Source organism: Aspergillus alliaceus (genome assembly GCF_009176365.1).
Source record: "Aspergillus alliaceus strain CBS 536.65 unplaced genomic scaffold BDW43scaffold_67, whole genome shotgun sequence".
Lineage (NCBI taxonomy): Eukaryota > Fungi > Ascomycota > Eurotiomycetes > Eurotiales > Aspergillaceae > Aspergillus > Aspergillus alliaceus.
In genome coordinates, this window is record NW_022474750.1 from 169,070 (window position 1) to 195,026 (window position 25,957).

General features: G+C 42.7%; 7 protein-coding genes across 7 annotated transcripts; 5 read left to right on the forward strand and 2 right to left on the reverse strand.

The window, feature by feature from the left end:
• Positions 1 to 4,139: 4,139 nt before the first annotated feature.
• Positions 4,140 to 5,617, forward strand: BDW43DRAFT_316056 (major facilitator superfamily domain-containing protein; the record flags this gene model as incomplete). Its single annotated transcript, XM_032048193.1, has 5 exons — positions 4,140 to 4,180; positions 4,550 to 4,776; positions 4,870 to 4,893; positions 4,949 to 5,020; positions 5,085 to 5,617. 5 exons carry the CDS (start codon positions 4,140 to 4,142, stop codon positions 5,615 to 5,617), a joined length of 897 nt encoding a protein of 298 aa, XP_031895150.1.
• A 393-nt stretch (positions 5,618 to 6,010) lies between these two features.
• Positions 6,011 to 6,346, forward strand: BDW43DRAFT_316057 (uncharacterized protein; the record flags this gene model as incomplete). Its single annotated transcript, XM_032048194.1, has 1 exon — positions 6,011 to 6,346. The coding sequence occupies one exon, from the start codon at positions 6,011 to 6,013 to the stop codon at positions 6,344 to 6,346; it is 336 nt and encodes a 111-aa protein (XP_031895151.1).
• Positions 6,347 to 7,155: 809 nt separating this feature from the next.
• BDW43DRAFT_316058 (uncharacterized protein) lies at positions 7,156 to 7,644 on the forward strand (the record flags this gene model as incomplete). Its single annotated transcript, XM_032048195.1, has 1 exon — positions 7,156 to 7,644. One exon carries the CDS (start codon positions 7,156 to 7,158, stop codon positions 7,642 to 7,644), a length of 489 nt encoding a protein of 162 aa, XP_031895152.1.
• Positions 7,645 to 11,851: 4,207 nt separating this feature from the next.
• On the reverse strand, positions 11,852 to 14,710 carry BDW43DRAFT_316059 (uncharacterized protein; the record flags this gene model as incomplete). Its single annotated transcript, XM_032048196.1, has 1 exon — positions 11,852 to 14,710. One exon carries the CDS (start codon positions 14,708 to 14,710, stop codon positions 11,852 to 11,854), a length of 2,859 nt encoding a protein of 952 aa, XP_031895153.1.
• A 645-nt stretch (positions 14,711 to 15,355) lies between these two features.
• Positions 15,356 to 18,171, forward strand: BDW43DRAFT_316060 (NACHT domain protein; the record flags this gene model as incomplete). The annotated part of the gene is made up of 4 exons (XM_032048197.1): positions 15,356 to 15,706; positions 15,792 to 16,125; positions 16,190 to 16,468; positions 16,523 to 18,171. The coding sequence occupies 4 exons, from the start codon at positions 15,356 to 15,358 to the stop codon at positions 18,169 to 18,171; spliced, it is 2,613 nt and encodes an 870-aa protein (XP_031895154.1).
• Positions 18,172 to 22,232: 4,061 nt separating this feature from the next.
• On the forward strand, positions 22,233 to 22,573 carry BDW43DRAFT_316061 (uncharacterized protein; the record flags this gene model as incomplete). The annotated part of the gene is made up of 2 exons (XM_032048198.1): positions 22,233 to 22,382; positions 22,457 to 22,573. 2 exons carry the CDS (start codon positions 22,233 to 22,235, stop codon positions 22,571 to 22,573), a joined length of 267 nt encoding a protein of 88 aa, XP_031895155.1.
• Positions 22,574 to 23,836: 1,263 nt separating this feature from the next.
• Positions 23,837 to 24,748, reverse strand: BDW43DRAFT_291664 (uncharacterized protein). The gene has a single exon (XM_032043646.1). The coding sequence runs from the start codon at positions 24,553 to 24,555 to the stop codon at positions 24,319 to 24,321; it is 237 nt and encodes a 78-aa protein (XP_031895156.1). The 5' UTR covers positions 24,556 to 24,748; the 3' UTR covers positions 23,837 to 24,318.
• Between the last annotated feature and the right edge of the window lie 1,209 nt (positions 24,749 to 25,957).

The following is a 25,957-nucleotide window of genomic DNA, read 5'->3' on the forward strand; positions in this document are numbered from 1 at the left end:
TGCCTGTTCTAGAGATCTCTATATCTAATCTATATATATATAGGGAGACTATATCTTCTCTAAATCCTCTCTCTTCAAGTATTGAAAACACACCTCCAAAATCCTCTATATAAGTTAAAAAGAATAAGAAGAAGCTATTCTATCTACTAGAAAATACAGAGATTATTCTATAAGTTCAGCACTGCTTAAATCATATATTTAAACAGTAAAAATATTAGTCAGAACAAATCTCTATTATAATCTCTACTTTAGAGCAGATTGAAGCGGCCCAGAGATCTTAAAGATATAAAATAACTAAATAATCAATTCTAGACCTTTTAAATACTGGTATACTATATTCTTGGCATGCTATTCACTCAATTATGGCAAGGAAGACAAAAGATACAATAAAGGCAAAAAGAAAGACAGATAAAGCATATAAAGAAGTATACAGTTTTCTACTGTCCATGTAGGCCTCGCCATAACCCGCAAACGGGTTGGCAACTCCAACCCGTTACCCTAACCCGCAGATTTGCGGGTTGAAAAAACCAACCCTCACCCGACCCTCAAACCTGCATGGGTAACCCGCGGGTTACCTGCAAATAACCTGTTTTTACATAAATCTCCCAGACCTTTTCTAAACAGGATAGATAAAATACTGAATCAGCCTAATAAATAACTGTTATTTATATCTATCTCAGTTATAAGCATTATTTAGACTATTTTCTAATAGTATTTTTAGAGAATTATTTAAAATATATTTATATTCTAATCTTTTTAATATAGTAATAGACTATTTAGTAAAAATAGTAAAGCTTATATATTTATCTATTAATTTACTGTAAGTCTAGTATTTCAGGATTATAACAAGCAGAAATATATATATCTATATCAAGGAATTAAATATTCTTTATAGATTAAGAAAAAATAAATATAAATAGATAATTTATAGATTATCTATAAATTTTAAGAATTATACAGATTATTCTTAGAATAATCTATAGATTATCTATAAAAACTGCTTAACTTTAACTAATTATACTTTTATTCTTATATAGTAGTAGAGAAATTTTATAATATATTAATAACTTATTTAGTTATCTATAATAGCTAAACTAAATCTTTTTCTTTAGATATTAGAATTAATTTTTTATATTAAGATATAGAGAATTCTTATAAATTATTTTTTTTTCTTAATAAATATCTTTATCTTAATTTATTATATCTTAAAGATCTTAGTTTTCTGATATCTACTCTTTATTACTATATAGTAATACTATAGATTTTCTTTATATTCTATCTAATAATCTCTAGTTACTTATTTCTGAGTTATATTTTAGTTAATAGAATCTTAGATCTATATTTAATTTAGACTTTATTTAACTGTCTTAGCTAGCTATAATTCTTAAGACTCTTTAATATATTAGTCTAGATTACAGAAAGTTCTATATTCTTTACTTTAATATATTAAAGAATAACTTTATCACTTAATAGCTAAAAATAGACTTTAGAAAATAAAAGTAGATCTATTAAAACAGTAAACACTACTTTAATTACTAGAAATATTATTAATAAGTTATAGATATTAAAATAGAAGAGCTAAAGATCTTATATAATAGATATTTTAAGATTCTTAACTATTTATAGAATAGCTAATATAGAATATTTACTATAAATAAATATATTAAAAAAATAAAATATCTTAGATATAGAGAGAAGAAAGATTAGAAATAAGATATTAAATAGTTTATATAAATTATAATAAGTACTAGAATTAAAAAGCTAAATTAATATTAATAAAAATCTTTTTTAGACTTATTAAACTTTTAATAAGATTATAAGATTTATCTAAAAAATCTAGAAAAAAAGACTTATTAAATTTATTATTATATTATATCTTTTATTCTAGCTTATTAAATATCCTGAATTTTATTAGCTTATTAATATAGTATAACTTATATTATCTGCTATAGATATTCTCTTTATAAAGACTATCTAATATTGACTATAAAGTATTATTAAGAAATAATAATAAAGTCTTCTTTAGAAATTTTCTTTAAATACTAAATTATTAATTATATTAGATTATTAAATATCTCTATTTAAATAAGTATTTCTTACTATTATAGGCTATTTTCTTAATTAAGATTAGAACTATCAAGAGATTTTCTTAGAATTTAAATTATTCTATAAAATATACTCTAATATTAATTTAAGTAATATTTTTCTTGAATTACTTTAATAATACTAGATTATAGATTAGATATTAGTAATTATAACTAATAATATATTAAATAATAGTATATTAATATCTAGTATCCAGGAATTAGTTTAGTCTCTAGTACTAAATAGTAATATTACTATTATTTAGATTTTCTATATTATCTATATTATTTAACTTAGTCTTAAACAGCTTCTTGGGTAAATAAAAGCAAATCTAAAAAATAAGATAATAGAAATAAAATAGTTAGAGATCTATATTTAATTACTATATAGAAAATATTAGAAAAAAGAGATTATTAGTATATTTAATAAGATTAAATTAATTATTCTATTTCTTTTATTATATACTATTATCTTTAACTAATTTACTAGATCTAAAATCTTGCTATTTTTATTAATACTAGTTCTTAATATTAGAAAGTATTCTATAATCTTTAGACTAAATAACTAAAGCTTTTACTAATTTAGAATATTTATACTTACTGGAACTTAATATTTTTAATACTTTAATATATAAAATAACTTTAATTAACTTTTAATAAATTCTGCTTTTATTATAATCTTTTTTACTTAATTTTTAATTAAGAAAAGTAGTATTAAATTAAGTATTTTCTTTAAATAATCTAACTTTTCTTTTAGTTTATAATTACTCTTTCTAAGACTAAAGATATTATTATTTATAATATCTTTAGTATCTATAATAAGCTCTTTAAGTATCTTGAAATATTAATTTAGTAATTTTAATATAAGAAAGTTTCTTAAAAATAGTTAATACTTAATATACTTTATATAGCCAAGAATAAGCTCTTAGAATACTATAGTAAGATTAATAAGATTTATAATAATCTTTATATAATTAATATAATTATTACTCTATAATATAAGCTTTAGTTCTTTTTAAATAAAGATTAGAATAATTCTGAATATAATTAGTAAAAATAATATTATTAAAGCTTATAGAATTATTTTAAATTTTATTAAGAAAATATTTTAGATAGCTAGTTACTATTAAAAATCTAGTTATTAAATATATAAATATCTGAGCTTAATATACTTCTTAATTTAATCTAGTTATATTAATTATAACTAAGCTAAAATAATAAGATTATATATTATTTTAAAAATAATATATAAATTTTAAGTTACTCTTAATTATTCTTAGCTAAATATATAAATAGATATACTTTTAATTACTCTATATATTTTCTAGAAAAATAATCAATATAGATTTCCAGTACTTATAAGACTTTCTTAGGATATTCTTTCTATCTCTACTACTAGTACTAGTATTAAGTATCTCTTTAACTCTATATAAGATATATACTACTACTGTCAGGGCTTACTAAATATAATAACTATCCAAGATCTTATAATATTTATATATATTTTAAAATTTAAAATTAAGAAAAAATAGCTTATATTAATTAATAAATATCTCTTAAGTAAAGAATTATAGACTATTACTGAGAAAAAAGATACTTAACTTCTATAGTATAATTTTAATTTAATTAGTAATAATAAAGAAGAAGAGAATTTAGCTTATACTTAAATATAGTTTACTATCTAGACTATTAGTAAGTATATACTTAATAAATAAAGAAAGAGTATTATCTCTAAACTAGAAGATAATAAAGTATATAAACTATATAAAAATAATAATAATAATAAGATTAATCTATTTCTGTCTAGTACTTAACAGCAGGTATTAGAAACAATAAGAAAATAATCAAGACTTTTAAATAAATATAAAGTTAGTTAAGAATAGTCTATAAATATATTTTTAGCTTAATAATCTCTTAGAATCCTATTTTCTCTGAGTAGAATAGACTTGTAAAGTAAATACTAAAAAATATAGTCTATAAATATATAAACTATACAGATTATAGGTTTTTATATATTTATTATATTTGATAACCCACAGGTTACCCTCATAACCCATGCGGGTAACCCGCGACTACCTACAACCCGCTGGCGGGTTGTAGGCCTCAACCCAGAACCCTCAAATCTGCGGGTTTCGGGTAACCCGCAATGGGTAACCCGCGGGTTATGGCGAGGCCTATGTCCATGCCTGCTGTGAAAAATGAAAATCCTGCTTCAAATAGTGAAAAGGCAGAGAAATCGGATAAACTGCTTTTTATTATAGATTCTACAGGTTCTAGGTGTTGAAAATCAAATTGCTTCATTTTTCTTCCTCTACACTGCAAATTCCTCTACACTGCCAAACACCCATATCGCGAAGGCGGTATGGGTGGTTGGGCCGGCACTAATACAACTACAACTACAACTACAACTACAATAAAACTTCTCTACTACAGCTGAACTGAGACTAATCTGATCCGGGCATTAGCGCCGCTTTGCAACCTCTGACCGGAAAATTCTACACCTACCTCAGCGCGAAACGGACGTTCCTATCCTTCGTCACCATTTTCGAGATTGGCTCCTTGCTTTGCGCTGTTTCAACCTCGTCGACGTTCTTTGTCCTTGGTCGTACTGTGGCCGGGCTGGGAGCCTCGGGCCTGGAGAATGGTGCCTTGACCCTTATTGCTGGAGCGGTACCTTTGCACAAACGGCCTTGTAAGTTGTAGACAGCGTGGCTGAATTTTCACCACCACCTTATAAATCATCGTTCTTATGACCTAAACGCTAACCGTGGACTGTTATATGTAGTGTATACTGGCATAGTATTTGCAAGTTAGTAAATATGCTCGAGTTTCACAAAATACTGCAAGCTAATGATAGACACAAGCTGGTCAGATCGGTATAGTTGTCGGACCACTCATTGGTGGCGCCTTGACGCAATACGTGACCTGGCGATGGTGTGAGCAGTTACTTTCCACCTAAGCTTTCCGCGCACTTTCCGCTTCTCGGCTGAGAAATTCCAGGCTTCTACATCAACCTCCCCATTGGCGCGGTCTCCGGCCTGTTTCTGTTCTTCACACACATTCCAGACGAGATATCTAAGCCACCCTTCTCATTCGCCCTGCTCCGCAGCATCATTCCAAATCTCGATCTTACAGGCTGTGCACTTTTCGCGCCGGCCACCGTCATGTTCCTCCTCGCGCTGCAGTGGGGATCGGATGACTACGGGTGGAGCTCGCCCGCTGTCATTGCCTTATTCGCCGGCTCTGGCGCGACCGCGATATTGTTCTGCCTTTGGGAATGGCGCGTGGGCGAGAAGGCCCTCATACCCTTTCATCTAGTGAAAAGACGGATTGTGTGGGCGAGCACCATCCAGAACTCGTTTCTGTTTGTCACTAACCTTATCGGGGCCAATTACGTCCCCATCTACTTCCAGGCCGTCAAGGGCGTTGGTCCTTCGCTGAGTAGCGTTTACATGCTTCCCTCCATCCTGACGCAGTTGCTGTCTATAGTTATCTCTGGCGCTATTGGTAAGTCGAGCCCGCCTCTTGCCTAGACCTTGAATGGCACATGGCACCATCTATGGTATCACGAACGCTGGAGGGCGAAAAGCTCCAAATCTAACTCAGGATATATATTAGTGGGAAGGCTCGGTTACTATCTCCCGTTCAGTGTTCTCGGAGGAGCGATAACTGCCGTTGCCTGCGGCCTAATATCCACTTGGAATCTGCATACTTCAACAGCGGAATGGGTAGGATACCAAATACTAATCGGTTTACGCGGGATCGGACTACAAATAGTCAGTTTTCTCCCTAATTAACTAATCATCTATCTCGGAGTATGATTTACGCCGACTACATTGGACTTTACTAATACAGAATAAAAACTTTTATTATAGGCTATAATTTCAATACAAAACGCAGTTACGCCAGCCCAGAACCCAGTCGCAATGTCCTTCATAGTATTCGTGCAAAGCCTACTAGCGGCCATCTCTAACATCGTGGGTAACGCCATCTTCACGCAGACTCTGACACAGCAGGTCTCGGTCCTAGCGCCGTCGGTGAGCCCCGAGGCGGCGCTCGCGGCAGGCGGAAGCGCGGAAGCGGTGCGGGCCCTGCTGCCCCCCGGGAGTCCGGAGCTCGAGGGGCTGCTGCTCGCATACTCGAAGAGCGTCAGCACGGTCTTCTACCTGTTAGTGGCGGCCGCCGTCGTGTGTTTCGCCGCTGCTTGGGGTATGGGCTGGGTGGATATACGGAAGAAGGCGCCGAAGGAGAATAGGGCATAAGGGATGACCTGTGTAGAAAGGTTCTTGTGCATCGTCGAGAAGAGGAGAGACAGCATATATTGATGCTTCAATTCAAGCTTCGCGCGTAGGATATCGCGTGTAGATTAGAGTCTACGGGAAGCCGCACATAAAGTATTACAACGTCGATCAGTAGAGCGCCGCTCACATGGCATTCCGTCGTCACTGTATTGGATTCATCTTGTTGCTATCACATGACGTTCCGGTCCTACGTATCATGGTAAGAAACCCATTCTGGCCCTGACAAGGAGGAAGAATGACGGAGGGCTCTAAGGGCAGTAAGAGTTAGTTGGCTATTTCTTTCTCTCTCGCCTTTAGCGTTTCAGGGACTGTTACATGTTCTACAATTTGTTTATAGAATAGAGACCGTGATTGCTGAACTAGAGTGATGGTTAGGAGAATCTGTCGATGTACGGGAAGCGTCTTATCAGATAAGCTTGCTTCTTCAGCTCCTGAACGAGCTTTGGGCTCTAGTATTTATTTTTGCAGACATTTTGAGCTTAGTTGTGGCTACTAGAGTCTCTTCTATCTAGGTAATTACAAACCCCCACGTTCCTGTGGTTGGGGGAACAACACAAAGGCAGGAGCAACGGCAATGCCACGACTGACCACGATGAACGCGGGGTTGGAATGCTCTTACGGGCATCACCGTCGTTGACGTCGCTTCTGTATGATCGATGGTGTAATGTTGGGGGTGAGAACCTCATATTCCCTATTATCGATCTTTCTCGAATTGTTCCATGTTTAAGACTGATATTTTATTTTATTTATTCATTCATTTAGAGAATCCAATGTCACTACTCGATTGCCGCGCCCTAGCAGAGAGCGTCCATCATGTCCAGGCTACACTTGAAAACCTCGAGCTCCATATAAACATCTACTCCGAGTACGCAGAGAAAGTAGAATATATTTCCATCTACCCCGTCACCGGCCATCTTCCTCTCCGCGAGCTCACCAATCTTCGGCGCCTCAAAGTCCCACTCGTGATGTTATTCGGGTGGTTCCCAGAGGAAGCGCCGTCAATGGCGGAGGCATTACCCGTGTCGTTAACCCATCCTTATCTCACAGAGGATCTTAGAATGCAATGCACGTACGAGTGGAGAGAGGAACTTGTTCTAGCGAAGCTGGGTGAGTATTATAAGAACATTAAGGAGGCGGCACCGGCGCTGGAGGTGTTCGAGTTTAAACCCAATCGCTACGATGATCAGTGGGGAGAGGACTTGGAGGAACGCTTGTCTGCAGTGTGTGGCGAAGCCGGAATTCAATATATCATCCACTAGAAACTCCAACTCAGATTGAGAATCATTGCTGGTTTACCCTATGTGTTGTGCTCCCATATATATATATATCAAACGCCGGGGATCAACCTTGAGAGTGTGCCATTAGACATAGGAAGGCCATGTTAGCATCCTCAAATTTATACCTTTTTTATCACTCTCGTTTTGTTTCGAAAACTTTTTCTTATTACATTTATAGGATATTATAAAACCATGAATATTTGCTGGCCTTGCTTCTGGGGCGTTCTACACAGCAGCATAACTCGCTAGTTATTCAGGAATTATGATTATATTACATAATCACATGTTTGACTTTCCGCCAAACCTGCCAAGACTGTCGTCCATCCCATCTGAGCTGGCCCTCTTGATGTTGAACCTTTACTATGACCGACGACGTGTAGCCTCTGTGTGCGAGAGGGCGCCACATGATGCGGATTGTTCGACATTTCCTGGGTGATTGTCTCATGCAATGTCAATAGCCTGCGGGAAATTGCCGATGGGCTGGAGCGGGGTAGAGAGAGATCGGCGAACGACTGTGTTATTAACCTATGAGGGCCAAGGACGCCGATACCAGCTGCATCGCAGGTCACGTGTATCGTGGCAGTGACATGGTGAAGCGATTCAACGACACGACAAGCTCGTAGCAGTGACAAGATGGGAGAGGATATATAAGGACACTCATTCATGTACTTAGTTTAGTGCTTCGTGATCAATATACATAGTTACTTGATAGCTACATTCAAGATTCGTTACTAGCTCAACTCGTTCGCACTATCTAACTGTTGAGTACGTATATTCAATAGGCCTGGCCCTTCTACCTTGTACTGATACTTCGAATCGTTGCATTGTTACTCGCACCTTACGATCGCCTCTCTCGCCATTGATCAAAAGTGGATTATAGGCCTCGTGGTAAGTCGTATCTAACCAAGATATCTAACTGGTCGCAGAGTCCTTGGGCGAAGCCCTGGGCGTGACTATAGTGTGGTAAGTACAACAACTTTACACCAGCGTTTGAGTGTAGCTCGGTTATGCGGTCGGTATGGTAAAAGGATGTGTTATCTATAACAAGAATAGACTTCGGGTCTAGCCATCTACCACAGTGATGAAGGAGCTATTCAACAGATCCTCAAATATGTTTACATCTGTCAATCCTTGTAGACTCGTAACAGCAGAATGTCCTCCTGGCAGTATGCCAGGAGAATTTAATACCACCAGACCCCTTTAGAAACGGGAAAATGGGCAGGTAACACAACACAGGGAGACCAGCCTGTCTTCCTGAACCTAGCCCGTCTGCCAAAACTTGATTAGAGCAAACGGGGTAACGGAGGTCAAAACTCCTTTCAGAGCGGACGTAAATTAAAAACTTCCTCGTAGAGGTTTGGCAAGGGGGCCATACCTACTCTCTCCTGGCGAGTTAGAAGTAAGTTCAAGGAAAACATATGATGATACAAATCATGGAGCTTAGCTAATTTTCTATGGTTCAGGGAGATAATGTTGGCCTCGATGATACCTACTATGATAGCGATCCAATGGACGTTGATTTGGAACGCCAGCAAGCAGAAATAGACGGGAAATCCGTGCCGGTACTACATTTCCTTGGCACCAAGTGGGAGAATGAGTGCATCGTGTGTGGTGAATTTACTCTATTACCATTATTATGCACCGACGATCAATAGGTACCTATGAATAACATACGCGAAGAAGCCACCCCATCAGAGTTCGCCATTCAGCCGCATACGTGGCAGCTGAAGGGAGCAGAGCAAATCCATTACCTGGGTCGGAGCAGGTTCCGTGGGGGGTTTTGCGGCGATAGTATGGGCCTCAGGAAGACATTTAGGCGAGGAAGGGGCCTGGGTGCTACTCTCTGGTAGATTGTCCGGCAAGCTGCAAACACAAATGGGACATTGTGACAGTCTCTTATAACTTCTTTATCGTGCCACCGAGTAATATAAAAGCAACATGTGTCGCTTCAGGGAGGGGGATGGCCTGGCACTAGTGCGCCAGCCGTTGCTTTGCTGTCCGGTTTCTGGGAAATTATCGACCGTCCCATTAAGAGAGTTGTCCAGGACGAATGTCACATATTCAAGAGAGCAGACACTTCTTTTTATAGTGTGGTCAAAGTACTGTATCGGGCCGCAACCATTATGTTGTCTGGAACAGTTTTGAGCAACAGATGGACCGGTATAGGCAACGGTCATTTTGTTGCGAGGCCCCCCATTTACTACGGAAGAAGGATATAGTGGAGGAAATCCTTACCCACCGGGGAAATATAGATACAGTAATCCTACAGAACCAGACATCATAGCATTACAACGCTTTCTACATGCTATTGCCATCGCAAGACCTTCCTCATGCTTGGAGCTGCCGTGTATAGAGCTAAAGGATGCCGTTTTTGAGCTCGATGACACCGAAAGAACCTTATTCTGGAATTTACAACAAAGCTTGAAAGGATCAGAAACGCAATTCACAACAGAATGAAGGGAATATCTGTCACGTTGATGTCAGTGAAGCGCTGGGCTTTGCTGTGCGGGCGAAGCTGTATGCTGCACCCAAGATGTTGTGTGAAAAACCTACGCCATCAGATGAGGCCATGCCATCTGTTGAAAGTCGTCACTCTGGAAATGTCGCCGAATAGAAGAGGCCAGTCCTTTCAAATATCAAACCCTATATTATTAATTGATTTCAGGGGTTAGTACAGGGTATACTATACCTTTAGGCCCGGCAGTCCGGAGAGAACCCACAGGACCGATGCAAGAGCGTAGTTCATTTGTAACGGAAAGTGAAACTTCCAACACGTGAGAAGGCAGTTCTAGAAGAAGCGTACATGGCTGTCCGAGTAGAGTGTGAGTTTGTGGAGCGGCATTCCCGGCTGGTAGTGGAGCTGGGTAAAATAAAGACAGTAGATCATTGATAAGATAGCATCAAAGATATTTCGGCTGCTCAGTTATCTCATGTACTTTATAAAGTATCTGCTAGTTCTGCTTTAAATATCTCTTTTCTCTGCTCTAGAGATACCTGTTTAGTCTTCCACATGCCTGAGAGCTCTAGCCATGCACTTCCTGCCCTGGTCTGTCCATTCGCTAGGCATGAATCATCTGACCATATTGTTAGTGCAGAGGGTCATTACCTGCTTAAGGGCTTCTTCCTCTATAGATACTAGAACAGTACCTGGAAATGCCTTAGATGTGATAACCCGTATGTCACGTGGTTAGGCAAGCCTACTTCCCACAACACAACAATCCTTGTATGATGGTGTTTCTCCTCCCATAGTTGAATTCAGTTGGAAATGCTACCATATCTAGTTATCTATCGTGGAACAGCTATCTATGAATGAGCAGTCACCACAATCCTAGCCTACCTATAAGCCGTTATGATCTTGCCTCAAAGGGACTAGCCACCTAGCATGCCACATACCCTCTCCTAGTAGCATAAATCTACCCGGGCCGATGGCTGACTAGTCTGGCGTTTCCTAATTCTGAAATAGTGGTCCTTTTGGTTGACAGTATCTATATGGAAACAAATATCATCTGGAAGCATTCTGTGCCTGGAGCGTATCTCCATCTGTAATCTAAACTTGGATGTATTATATTCCATCTGGAGAATGTCATCTATTTTCCCCTGTAGTCGATCATCTCCCGTACAGTCTTGAAATCGGTCTGACCCGCACGCATACGATGATTGTGTTCCGGCCCCACTGGCAAGTTCCTAGCGTAAGTTTATAATTGAGCTATTCTAGTACCGTCTGTACGCGCCTGGCATGGTATCCACCCTTGTGGATGTAAGCACGCACCAATAAGCGGTTAATTGAGAGCCAGAAGGAGTATTCCAATTGTTTGTGCTGTTTAGATATGATTGTAGTGTAGAGGGGTATGCCACTCGAGTGTACTACTAGTATTGGGGAGAATAAAAGTTACTCCGTCAAACACGATAGTAATTGATCGGATTATCAAATGAGCCAGATAAACAGATACTTTTTTTTGTGAAAAGATATATCCCTATTACCTATAAATTAGTTATCCCTGGCTTTCTTTCTCTTAGTCCTTTTTTATTTCTTTATTATCTATAATAGAGACAATATAAGAGATTAGTTTATGGAGGTAAAGTATGTTTAGAATATACTAGATATCCGAGGGTCCTATAGTCCTTATAGACACTGATGATTCTAGTGCAAAAAGATTTCTACTACTACAAATAGAAGATTTGAACTCTTTCAGTCAGCGTGTGCCCCATTGTCAAGAAGCAATTTACGGACTGGCCCTGCAGCAAGAGAGAGAGGTGTTTTACCACTTATGTCTCTTATATTAATATCTGCCCCATGCTTGATAAGAATTCCCATCACTCTCTCATCACCAAATTTCGCAGCCAACGATATTGGTGATTGGCCACCTGCGGTCTTCAAATTGGCGTCTACCCCATATTCAAGAAGTAGTTGAACCACATTGGCATGTTTTCTTGCTACAGCAAGGCATAGTGGGACAGCGCAGTCGACATTCTTTGAAGGGGTTTCCACGGTATTATCAAGGATCATTTTAACCACATCCACATCCCCACTTTGCGCGGCATATGCTAGAGGTGTGCGACCAGAAGGACTTCTTGAGTCTAGACCCATCTTTTCAACCGTGATTAGATATTCCACCACAGGGGCGAGACCAGAAGTATAAGCAAACATAAGAGGGGTATCCCATGAGGAGCCACAAAGGCGAGAAGCAGAGGCTGTGATTGGGTCACCGGCCTTGATGTCGCATCCTTTGAAGTGGATAAGCCAGTTTTTGGAAGAATACTCGTCAAATGTATCCAGTCGCAGGCTCTGATTCGAAACTAGATACCATGTACAGACTTCTGCCAGGAATCTGTTTGAGTCCTTCAGGCTGATGGACCCTTTCCAGGTGGTGGTAGGAGAGGGTTTATCGGAAGGCATATGTGGTTCAACTTTGACCAAGAACTCCCTGGCAGTTTGATGGAGTAAGTAGACTTGTGAATGTATAACCATTACGAAAAGACCGCAGATATCTCGGAGGGTTTGTCGAAAGGTTTCCTCAGATTCCAAGTAATCCTCAATATCAGCTGATGACTGGCAAGCTTGGTGGAATGCCATCAACATAGACATTTCGCCCACCGACAATGGTCTCGTGGCAGCAACAAGGGCATGCAGTATTGTTTTCGCTCTCTCGGGTGCCTTGCTTTGACTCAGTATCTTCTCATATGCATCATTAACAGTAGAGGGGATGTTCTTGATTGCGTCACGGATATTGCCTCTCGTGAAACCTGGGGTCCTGTTGATGACGTCCATAGTGAGAGTGACCCACAAGTAGGTCTGGTTGGGAATCGGCAGGAGCTCATCGAGGAGAAGCTTGCACTGCTGGGATGTCAGGGCTCGTCTGCGACCAATATCCTCGATCCGTTTCCGAATGACAAGTTGGATTTCTTTAGATATCTGTCCAACTTCGGCTTCCCCTTCCCCGCTCAAGTGGACTGTTGAAAGGTCTTCGTGGACGCCTCGGAATTCCTGGTGGATATAATCATACGGCCTGCTTGTAATAAGAAACTCCACATTGCCGTTCCGTGAGCCCTCCGTCTGGAAACGCGTCACGGCTTTGATTAGATATGCGCGCCCATCATCTTGGCACTCATCCAAAGCGTCAAGTACACAGATTATCGCCCCAGCACTTGGTTCCGCCACAACTCTGGTAAATATTGACCATCGATCGCTGAAGGACTCTGTCAAATCCTGACCGGCATTATTAAGGGTCTGAAGTATCGAATCCCGCAGAAGATGTGGTTGTGATATAAAAATCTGATGCAAGAGTGCGCAAAGTGCGCTGGTCGCCGTCCGCTGGTCCGGATAGTCATCTTTGAAAAAGAAGTAACAAATTGTAGATTCCTTTGTGGCTGGGAGCAAATCGTCTATAATGTACTTGGCCAGTACAGACTTGCCGCACCCAGGATCGGCAGACACCCAGAGCAGACTCGAGCCCTGACATCCGCGCCAGTCTTGGAATTGACGGTGATTGGTAAACCACTCGCATGTCCCAGGGACGCGGTCACTGTTACGATCTTTCCGGGCTTTATAGGGGCATGTATTTTCACGAAGCGTTTGCAGGGCTTTTTGGGCTGCCTCGTCGCGTTCCATCATAATCTGCCGCGCCTGGTTGTATTTCTGGGTGTCTAGAATCTCGTTGAGTTTACCATCCACGTTCGCAGCGCCAATGGTCTGAGCATCTCTTTCTGCGTTGAATTCAAGTTCCTTGATGCCGCTCAATGTTCCAGCCCATCCCTCATAGTCGAAAGCGTCGCCAAGTAATTTAATCACAGTGTTCCGTCGTAGATAGCACAGTGCGCGGAATTGGAATTCAAGGATCACCGCGTATAACTTGGTCAGATGGTCCTCAAACCTGCCCACCAGTTCGCTGCGGTGTGGGGATTGCACGGCCGAATCCGATCGGCACAGATCGTCCATGACTTTGAAGCGGGATATTAACCCCGCATTGTAGTCCAGTGTCTGCAACATAGTTGTTTCTTGCTGGTTTGCCTTGAGGGCCAGCCCAAAGACTACCGCCAGCCCAGCACAGGCAATGGAGGCCGGTGGGCTGGCGCTGGCTGCCAACGCCATAATCTCCTTGACCTTCAGCACGCCCTCAAAAACCTTGCTCGCAAGCTCTTGAACCACAACTTCATGGTCACCAAACTGTATCTTCCATTTTTCCTTTTCCAGCTGTCCTGTCTTTCGCCCAAATAGATCGCTCAACTGCTGCTGTCGGCCAGGCGCTCCGATCGGTAGAAGCTCTGAGCCCAGCTCCGAGCCAAGAATTTTGTGGGCAGATTGCAAAAGCCGCTCCTTACTGGGGTCCGCATTTAGCACCATTTCCGCCCTCTCCCACAGGCTGGAAGGCTTGTCGTTGATTTCCGAATGTTGCTCATGGTAGCTCGGGGGACGTTTCTCTGCCGGGACGGCGGCAGTGTGTGTGGGAGCTTCTGTCGGAGGGTTTTGCGTGGGAGGATCTCGCGGTCGACGATGAAATACTTGTCTCAATTTCTTTTTCAGCTTGCTAGCTTGGGATCTCTTGGTCATTTTTGCTGATGCTGTAACTATTTGAGGCTGACCACAGTAAACCGGAACAGAACTGTTTATCTTTAAGAATAAATTGCTAGTCTTTGATTATGGGAGACTCAGCTCGGTTAAGCGAATAGTCGCGCCGGGGGGGAATGACACGGCTTGTCTAGTTACGTTAAGTTACAGTGATCAGCACCTCTGCTGCGGCTGAGAAGCCGCGGAGATTACGAACTGCATTCGTAAATCGTTTCTGACCTACTAGGTGGACGTCAAGGTCTTCCTTGTTATTAACGCATCGTGTAAGTGACCTCAGAGCCACCATATCTTATGGGTGCTGTGACGACTCAGCCGAGTATTTGATAGCTGTTGTATGACAAAGAGTTCGTCAGCCCCATGAGGGAGAGCAGAATATAGGGCAAACTAGAGGTAAAATCACAGTAAGATGTGACAATTTCCGACGATAATTAGCGCGTCTTGGCACGAGGTTTATGAGCTGAGGAGCTGAAGTTTGTGAAGAGGACAACACAATGATAGAAATTAAAAGGATTTGTAAGAGGGGTATCGGAAACGACTACGCTTGGAACCCTTGACACTTTTGATTCAATTTTTCCTGAGAATTCTCCTCTGTCCTGACTGTACGAACCCCCCTAAGACCTGATAACCATGTCACGTAGCGCCGTGACCCAACAATTATTGAGGCGCGTCGACGAACGCGAGGACAAAAGCCCGGTTATCTCCAACGTGGCCTTGGATCAACTGCGTCGTAGCCAGGAGGAGCTAGATCCAATCCATGCGACCATGCTTCTCGAAGTCTCGGACCGTTCACTCCTAGAGTGGATTCGTTGGCAGCGCCTACACTCCCTGCCACCTGAAGGAAGTAGCCATGATAACGTATTAAAATGGGCCGCAGCCTTCATTGAAAGGCTGCGAACCTTTTACGTGGCTATCGAGCAGTTCGATGGTGCCTACCTTGCATGCCGGCTCGGTTATGGCTTCTGTGGGATGCTCCTTGAAGTATGTTCCGGTCAATATCTTGATCTGTGTCTTTTTGCTTGGGTGGGATAACCTTTGTTACATGGATGCTAACTCGTCACTATAGCTTGGGAGGGACAATATGGCCGTCTTAGAGATTCCCTTTAGTTTCTTTAACCACATGTCCAAAATTTTAGAGGACCTATTAAGACACTCAGAAATAGTCGCTATAAATGCTGAAGTCCGTGAACAAATGGTGCTGGCATTCCTAGATCTGTTGACACTGGTTTGCGGTGTTTCGATTCATATCCAGAAAGCGCTCGCAGGTTTGGGCCTGTCAGTCTACAACATTAATGAGACATTCGCTAGTCAGATTCAGACTTTGCATCAGCGATATGAAGATGTCGGTGACTTTGTATTCAAAAGCCAGCTGCTGGAAGAAAACTTTGATGAGCAAAGAGGTACGGTCGCTTGTAACCATCTTCGTCCCATCCATAGAAAAGCCCGATCTGACTACGAGCACAGTTAGTGGCGAGCTCCATTCAATCAAAACTTGGCTTGTTTCGGATGACCCCGTCCTCGCCGGTTTTGCCAAAACAGGTGCACGTCTTACTTCCCGACGAGAAGCGATAACATGCAGTTGGATATGGCCTTATGTAACTCGGTTCCTGAAAAGTCAGAGAAAAACTCTATGCTTCGCTGGCAGCCCTGGCTCGGGAAGGAGTGTCTTGGCCTCAGTCATTCTCGACAACCTACAGGAGCCATTTCGTCATGTCTCTTACGATGTTTTGTTTGTCCCTATCAGTAAGTACGTCTTAGCATTTGCCAATGTGATAGCGCTAACCCATGTCTTCATAGATGCCAATATCCCCGCAGAGACCACTCCCAGGTCCGTTGCCTGCTCCCTACTGCATCAGCTTTTCAGGATGAATAGCGGCAGCGTTCCACTCTACCGAGTTTTAAGTGACGCTTTGGGGCGCAGTAGGCTAATGACGGACCCCAATGACTACGATACCCTTTTGTGGAATGCACTTGAAAGTGCGCTGGGAACTAGGCTCCCCGGCTCCAGGGATGTGGTCCTAATCGTGGATGGCGTTGATGAGGCAACTTGCGGCGAGCTTACCCTGCTACATAAGCTGACATCTGTGACATCCAAGATACCTTATGTTAGAATGATTGTTCTCGGCACACAAAACCCTTTGGGGGTTGAGGGTCAGACTTCCGTGCAAATTACAGGCGATAGAACCTTTGACGATATTTGTACAGTCCTTGGAAGGATTCTGCAGTCTAGCAAGTCGTCTATGGAACTGTCTGATTTTGAGAGAGAGACAATTGCTGATAACATCGCTGAAGCTTCGAACGGTTCTTTTCTCTGGGCCACGCTTGCTGCCAAATGCGCCGTCAAAGAAGCTGGGCCCGAAGAAGTTTCCAAGGCTGTGGATAGACTTGTCAGTGAAAAGCCAAGTACTGTTGATATTGTTTCTCTCATCCTGCAAGACCTCAACCCCACCGTCGAAGCCAAACAGATGCTGCTTTGGTTGGCTACCGCTGAACGCCCCTTATATACGAGAGAGCTTCTTGCCCTGGCCTGCGTTTCGATTGACAAATATACAGTCAATGAGAGAAAAGACGATATTCTGAATACACTAAGGCCTTTGAAATCAATTCTCCTTTTACAAGATGGTCTGGTCTATTTCCGCCATGGCGCCATCCGCCATGCAGTGTTGGAAGTATTTTCTCAGGACAAATTTGTCCCTGTCAGCGATCGGCACGCTGATTTAGCGACCCGGCTCTTGATCTATATCAAGTTCTACATAACCCAACAGAGCGAGCCATCGGTCTTGCCACTAGGCTTACAAAAGACTAATCCTTTGCTTAACATGCATCCTCTTCTTGATTTCGCCCTCCGATACTGGCCATTTCATTTTAGGAATACCACGGTCTTCCAGAATAGCGGTCCGATTAGTGCCTCCAAGGAGTTTGCCAAGGTACTGCCTATCTCGACCACATTCATCCGTCTCCAGAACGCCATATGGGACCCTTTGCCAATCTCTGTTTCCTTAGGCTATCGGGAGCTCTTGACAGAGATCTACCGTGAGGTATTAGGTGTAAACGATGTGGTGACCCTCCAATGCGTTATACTCTCAGCTGCGATGTACCGCCAACTCGAGAAACTCGACGAGGCTATTGCCCTGTTCTACGAAGCGGCCATTGGCAGCTCGAAATTGTTGACTGCTGGGCATGTTTTGACCTCCGAAATGGTTTCTGCTTTTCTTTCTCTCACCGAAGATAAGATCTCAAGCGCCAAGACCGACACTATGGTTAAACGAAGCGAATGCCTGCTACTTTCCGTGGAATGCTGCAAGATTCGCGACGGACCTGCATCTGAAAAGCACATTGTTGCAATGAGACAGCTATACGAGCATTATCACATGATTGGCGACGAGCAGCAGTCTCAGCAAGTGATGAGGGGTATTGAGAGTATTGCGCAGCAGACAAAGGAGTAGACGCATAACACTTCTATGGGAGACCAATGGTTTAGGATAGCAAGGCTATCGTAGAGATAGCTGCTATGCTTAATGAACCCTACACTTTACATGCCCTGAAACGAACGTAATAAGAGGAAGGCATAAGGCCAATGAGCTCGCGAGGACGTACGCAAGAAAATGGTGAGATGTATATAAAGGAAAATAACTACTACACGCACCTTTAATTTATTTCTAACATAATCCAACGACGAGCTGGCCGCTCCCCACTAAAAATATCGCCGCAACATACAAAGCGATAAAATGAAGCTTTTTATCACCATACAAATGTTAATCTTTATTAAATATTAGATGGTTTAGATACAGGGTATTTTAATTTATTATGGCCTTCTTTATTACAGATGCTGCAGCGCGGGGCACGCTTCTACTTTGCTAGTAAAGAGGTAGATAAAATCACAGTTCCGTTTCTCTTTCTATAGCTTTTTACTATTCTTCCTGGGCAGTTAAACTGCCTCTTATCTTAAATAAAATATTATAAGGCCTTTTCCTTCTCTATTTATATATCTCTAAAGCACGAAGCTGATGTATATCTCATTAGAGAAGGATAGTATTCTATATTGTAAACTTCTATGCCTTTATAACCTTTTTACACCTCCCCTGTGATTAAAGATAATAAATCCTGGCTTTAAAGATCCTAAAGCTACTTGTAATCCGTTGCAGTGAATGCTGGTTATCAATGGCATTACGCTGATCACCATTCAGCATAGGCTGCGGCAGGACCCTGTTACACCTGACGAATTCACCAGTGTCTGCGCTGTTTGTACGTAGCGTGCTATTTCCCCCCACACATCTTGTGTTCCCCCACAACACTTCCTTCTCTTTCCCCTCACGCTTGAAATTCTAGATAGGATAGCACCAATATCATCATAATGATCGGCCGTCGCAACGCCGGGTATTCGGGCTTGGAGCTCTGTGGCCAGTTAGCTGCACTTGCGTAGCGAGGGTCAAACCTGAATGTCAGAATCCACTAAGGTTCAGTACCGAGATGTCGTGGTGCCGGGATACTATGGTGATGACCTTAGCCCAAGGTCTGATCGAGGTTCGAGAACTAATCCGTGAACAGTTCAAGTCTAGAAAAGCCAGGCCTATCAAGTATATATACTCGATAGTTAGAAGAGTACAAATGAATTGAATACTGGCTTTGATACCAAAGACGTATTCTAAGTAACAAGGAGGATTGATCATGAAGAACTAAACTAAATATATAAATGAGTGTCCTTATATATCCTTCCTTGAGTATACTCTCTTGCATACCATGTGTGGTACCCCTGTTAGTATCTGAGTATTATATTATGTATGATTTGTGGTATTTCAGTTGATCCTTTGTTATGTGATATTGTGGCCGGTATTGGCCGCCTATTTACTTTGGCATCAGATACCCCCCTATAATAATTCTTCAGTGACTAGCCAGCTATTCTTGGCTGTTATTATTCTATAGTTGTTCTGCCTAAGTGTCTGTCTTTGAAAAGATATGCTCGATAAGGGTGTATAATATCACTTCTTTAAGCTTTTATTCTTAAAAGTATAAATTTGCGGGTATCCTTCTTTTATATAGACTCAGGATTTTTCTTCTATAAGTTTTCCTTTTCTATTATAATACCTTATATACCTCCTTGTAGACTTTCTCCATATCACTGTTATTGTAAGCGTATCTGTCAAGCTGATATATTGAGGGGAATAGTTATTTAGTTAAAATCTATATAAATATTGTTTATTCTGTGGTTTACCATGTATTATGGACTTAAAGAGCCAGAACTGTGCCTCCTGTATCTGTTATAGTCAAGAATGTGAAAAACGCTTCTATATTATTATTATTAATAATAATCAATTTTAGCGTCCATATCGAACCGTTGGCCATGACAGACACATGTGTTTAGGCAGTAGCCTAAGCCACTGCCTCTATATGGTCCCTAGGGGCTCTATCATGCCCCCTCTATCATTTGTGTGTTCATTCTAATCCTTATTCTCGCCCGTGTGACGGCCGATCAATATGGTGATATTGGTGCTATCCTATCGAGAATTTCAAGCGTGAGGGGAAAGAGAAGGAATTGTTGTGGGGGAAATAGCAAGCTATGTACAAACAGCGCAAACACCAGTGAAATCGTCACAGCCCCGAGCCGCCTATCTGTGCCAGAACCTTTGGGCTATACCCTTCTCGGTGTTCATTGCTTGCTGGGTATCATCTAGGCATGCCTAGATTGCCCTTTCCGCTATCCTTCCCCTCTACTTTCTGCTTCTTCTACTAGTTCTAGTCTCTAAAGGTTATCCCTAGAGGCTCTATCTATCTCCCTAGCTGCCTCCCCTGGGAAGCAGCTGATATTTGTTGTTGCAAGGAACGTTATTAGGGCCCTGAGGGCTCTGGGATAGTGTTGTTAGTGGCGCTTTTTGCGCTTCTGGGGATATTATACGTGCTAGGGAAGTTGCCTGAGTTGCTTAAGCTTGTTGAAGCTGTTGAACCATCTCTTCCAGAGCCTTAATTCGGGCCTCATATTGTAGTTCACGGGCCGGTTGCTGAGCTATCTGAGCCTCTATTGCCTGATTGATATCGGCCTGTATCTTCTCTAGCTCTAACTGATGTTCGAACTCCTGGTTCTCTAGTGATTCTACCAGGGCTTGGCAATACTTACGCAGGGTTTGTCCAGGATTTCGGCTCAGACCCAGCTGTATCTGGTCTCTCCCTCCCTGTTTTCGGATACTTTGGGCGCTTCATGTGCTTCGGCTACTCCTAGAACTGGCCCTGCTTGGGGCTCTGCAGGATTCGCTGTTGCTTAGATCCTGCTCTAGATCTGTAGGCATCCCTAGGGCCTTGGGGGCCCCTCTATACATCGGTGTTGGTGTTGGTGGTGGTAGTATCCCGCTCAGGGGCATCCACCTCGACGCGCTCGGTGGGCCACCACCATGGGGGTTTGGGACCTCCATAGTGGTTCCTGGGGCCTTAGGAAACCTCTCTTGGTTGGTTGACGCGTTATAACGGCGTATTTTGGTTGGGTGTTGATTTTGATGTCCCGAGCGCACCGTTAAACCACTATATGATATTGCCATCATAGTACTATACACATTTAACCCAGTGTATATATAGACTTTACAAAGGTCATATTATGCCGTAACACTAAATCACAAATCAAACCCACCTCTATCACACCATGTCTCACTTCATATCCATATGATGTAAATTAGTGCAAGACCACAACAACTAAATCAGCACCTTAAATCAGCTCTAAAGATCCACAGAGACACGATCCAGCACAAACCAGGTAGCTTAGCAATTCCGGGCTCATCTGTTCAAATCCAATGCTCTTGTGGGGATATTTACAGCGTTCCAAGGTCCAACTCGCACTAGTGCATGTTCTAAGTGTTGCACCGAGAACATGTTTGGTGTGCTGTACTATGATTTTAGGCTAAGGGGTGGATCGACATATTCCCGTGCTTAGGACTTCGGACCCACTCTATGTCTTTCCTGAATATTTTCCTTCCTTGATTAAAGTGAGGATGTATTCAAGCATAGACATAATCGAGACATTATGCACGGCTTACACTACGTATAGGATCTTCAAAATGAGAAAAGCAGCAGGAGCATGTATATCAAGATATATTAGAATTAACAAGAATCTAGAACTAGTCTTAGCACGATCTAGTGATTCAGCCCCGCTTCAGCCGCACACTTGCTGCCTCAAAAGAGGGTCTGCCTAGTTCTTGGGATTTGCGCAGTAGATCTGTTGATCGTGTAGCGTCGACGTATTTCTCATTGGAGGGATCTACCACAAGTGGCATTGTAGATCATGTAGAGTCGGCGAGCTGAGATCATGGTGACGATTTCATCACACACTAGATAGATGGTCTCGACTAGATCATGCAGGGCTAATCACACTCATCACTCATCTCACGGAGTAGAGTCTTGATTCAAATGGACCGAGAAAGACATAAAAGATGGTTCTTGCACTCAAAAAACATACAGACAACATTATCTATCTCAATCACTTTCACAACTGAACAATCATCAATACTTTGATCTGAACTTCACCATGCAACTCATCTCTATCTTGACCTCCCTCGCCTTGACAGCCACCACGATCGCCGCTCCCAGCGCTGATCTCGAGGAAACGAAGCAAATTAATTCAACAGTCAAGGCCGCTCAAGCCGGTAACTGGGAGTACTGTGCCACCGACTTCTGGGTATGTTACCAGATTTATTCCCCCACCTTGGCTTGAATCCGTCATTCATATAGTACAGTGTGATCCTTTGACAGACTACTACCAAGCGGGTGGTTGTTATCAGCAGGCCGATTGCCGGAACAAAGCGAGGAGTATGGATACCACGGACTTTAGCTGCGGCTACTTCCGTCCGTACACTTGCTGGGTTGTAAGTTTCCTTTGTCATTTAATGACGATAACTTCGGAGTCTCATTGGTTTTAGTATACGGATTAGATATTGTCAGGGTTATGGCTGCGGTTTGGCTTTTGTTTGGGGACGGCTTTGTGATCTACTTGAGAGTGGAGGATGGTTGTACAGGTGGATATTGATATTGAATTATGAGTGACTGAATATTATTTTCGATTACATAACAAGAATGTATTTCCACTGGCCCTGAAGAAACGACCATACAGGGCCCAACAGCGCTATCCACCCCGGAAAGGGTGGAAACTAGATCCGGTGGCAGGAGCAGCACCAAAACAGATCGCTCGCAGATACTATCAGCTCAAGGTTGGACATCTAGCAATACCGACCTATCTGAATCAAATAGGGGTACGAGACTCACCTGGATGTCAAAGCTGCCAGGCTACACAGGAACCAACAGGCCACCTACTGGTGGAATGCAGACAATGGTGCCACCAGAGACAGGCTCTGTACAGGGCCCTAGTCAAGGTAGGAGTATCACCACCTCGATGGGGAGAAACAGCCCCTGAATGCCGTCTCTTTAAGGATCAGAGAGCGACAAAGGCCCTAATGACTTTCCTGGCAACAATAATATCAGCTGCTTCCCAGCGGAGACAGACAGGAACATAGACAGGGCCTCCAGGGATAACATTTGCGGCCTAGATCTGGTAGATAAAGCAGAAAGTAGAGGAGAAGGATAGTACAAAGCGTAACCTAGGCATGCCTAGACAACACCCAGCAAGTAACAAACACCGAGGAGGGCATAGCCTAAAGGCTCTGACGCAGATAGGCGGCTCGGGCGAGGAAAATGATTAGAATGAGTACACGAACGATTGAGGGGGCTGATAGAGCCCCTAGGGACCATTTAGAGGCAGTGGCCTAGGCCACTGCCTAGGCACATGTGTCTGTCATAGCTAACGGCTCGATACGGACGTTAAACTTGATTAATAATAATAATAAGACTGTATTTCCTCTGTGGTAAACACCTAAGATTGTGGAGTGCTCCGTACTTCCCTGGTGTTTTTATCGCTTACTTCTTTATTAATACTTGCCTAACGCATGCGTATCTCATGACTGAATTGTCCTCTCTGAACTTCCCGGTGTCCGGCCGTCTGTCCTCGGAACTGTCTCTCTCCGCGCACCACCCAGTCCACGACAATGATGATCGCCACAACGGCGTATACGACCGAGGCGTAGTTCATATCTGGTTTCGCATCGTTAATACTCTAAAAGGCTGTTGGAGGCGTGAAGAGCCTACTTCCCGCATTGACCGGGTATACAGCCGGAAAGCTGTAGATCACCAGGCAAAACAGGGTCCACGCCAGGACGATCCAGTTGCGCACGAAGCCAAGCTTCCGTAGCCAGAACCGGCCATGCGGGATAATCTCCCAGCCCTTGCAGAGGCAGACAATTGGAACCACGTAGGACATATACAACAACACAATGCATGCGGTGACCATGCTGTTAAACGCCGTCAAGGATCCCAGATAAAAAAAGTCCGAGGAGTCCCTCAATAAAGGACGAAACACTGTGTGCGTCCAACGGCACATCAAGGCGTCGGGTGGACCTTGGCCAGGAACACAGAAATCGGCAGGCCGTGATCGCGCGCCAAGCTCCCGCACAAGCGGCTGTGCCAGGTCTAGCAGGCAATTTGGCACCCAATCCTTGTCACCAGGATGAGAGATTCGAGCACGATGGCACCCGCTTTGTTCTGCAGGGCTTGATAGAAAAGCGCTAGAATGGGCACGCCTGTTGGTGGTTCGAGGACTCATCGAGGTTTGTCACGCTGAAAAACATCCAAATACAGAACCAACTGGTCACAAAGCCAAGGAGCACAGTGCATAAGATGGCGATTGGAATGATCCGTTCCAGCTTATGGACTTCCTCGGCGAGATGAGTCGCACTGTTGAGATAGGCAAACACCCAGTTCTGGTGGATGAGACCAACTAAAAATGTGGTACCATCGGACATCTAACCAGTGGGGTTCTTGAAGGTCACAAGGACGCATTTGTCGTCGGCATGCGTTCACGCCGTGGCGGGGACGGTGACGAGTATAACTGCGAATGAGATCAGGGAAATATACAGCGTTGTTTTCGTAATTGTTGGTAGCAGTTTCCCGATGCCATTTCAAAGGAAGGCAAAGAAGTTAATGACTTCGTATCCGACTATCGAGTGCTATGTTTTGGGGACACTATTTACGTCGGGTGCAAAGCTCGACGCAGTAAAGAGAAAACCTACAAATCGGGATGACCGAGCTGCCACATGCGGACGCCCGCGGATCCCAGGCTTAAGGCGACTCTAGCGCAGGTGAAAATAGCCCGGGATTCCCCCTGTGGCAAGGCGACAGCTTTGATTTCGCGCATTTGTTGCGTGGCGGGTGGGTGAACAACAATTTTCGCGGGAGATAAGAAGAAAAGACAATCCAACGCGTGGAATGAAACTATTTATGGGCTGAGCTACATTGGGATGCAAACGCAAGCTTGAGGATGGTTGCACAGAATGGATCTCTGCAGAAACCTGTGACAAGTTAACCAGTCATTCAAACACTGCTAGGATCAGAATGAGCGCCCAGTCAATTTAACAGGGGGTCCCTCAGGCCGGTCACAATTGACGGAATGCAGGAATGCACGGTTACGGTAGATAAATAAAGGGAAATTATGCAAGCGGCAGATGAACGAGGGAAAAGAGGAGTTGAAAAGTAAGACACGGTTGGTCACCATGTAATCCTCGTGTCGGATTCTTACATATCCCTAGAGTTAGTCAAGTTGATTTGTTGTTTACTGACAATCTCTGCCAGAGAATAAAGTAGGAGATGGTTGATGAGTGTCTTTGGGAGATGAAAAACGTTGGCAGATCACGATACTGCACGTGCACTGCCAGGAACTGGAGGCCAGGAACATAACCCGCTAGTGTCACGGGTTGGGTATTGGTTGGGATATTGGACCCGCGGGTTGTTAGATCCATTCTAGCTGTGTCTGCTCGATGGACTCTCGTGTTGCCAATGGAGGAACGGCACGTCGGGATGGTCTTCTATGTTGGCGCCGTATTCGTATGGGATGAAGTGCTTGCATTTAGGACTTAGCTGACATGCTTTCATTGGGCTAACGTGAGCGTCGATATTTTCCGTTGTAGATAACTCTATGACGGAGATGAGCGTTTCGCAGCCCTCGATCGCCGTCACTAGAGAAGGGACTGTGTAGTCGGTGACTACTCGGGTGATGTGGCGAACTATATGAGCAATATAAAGCACTGGGAGCTACGCTAAGACATCAAGAGCTGGAACGCCAATCAGAACGTGAGGCAATACTGGCCTACATGATCCAAACTACGGCAGACCCTTGGGACAAAAGGGAAAAAACTGAAATTTCGTGTT

What these genes read in the sequence shown, in the direction of transcription:
- BDW43DRAFT_291664 (XM_032043646.1), bottom strand. Translation starts at nt 24,555, where the DNA reads ATGTCCGATGGTACCACATTTTTAGTTGGTCTCATCCACCAGAACTGG.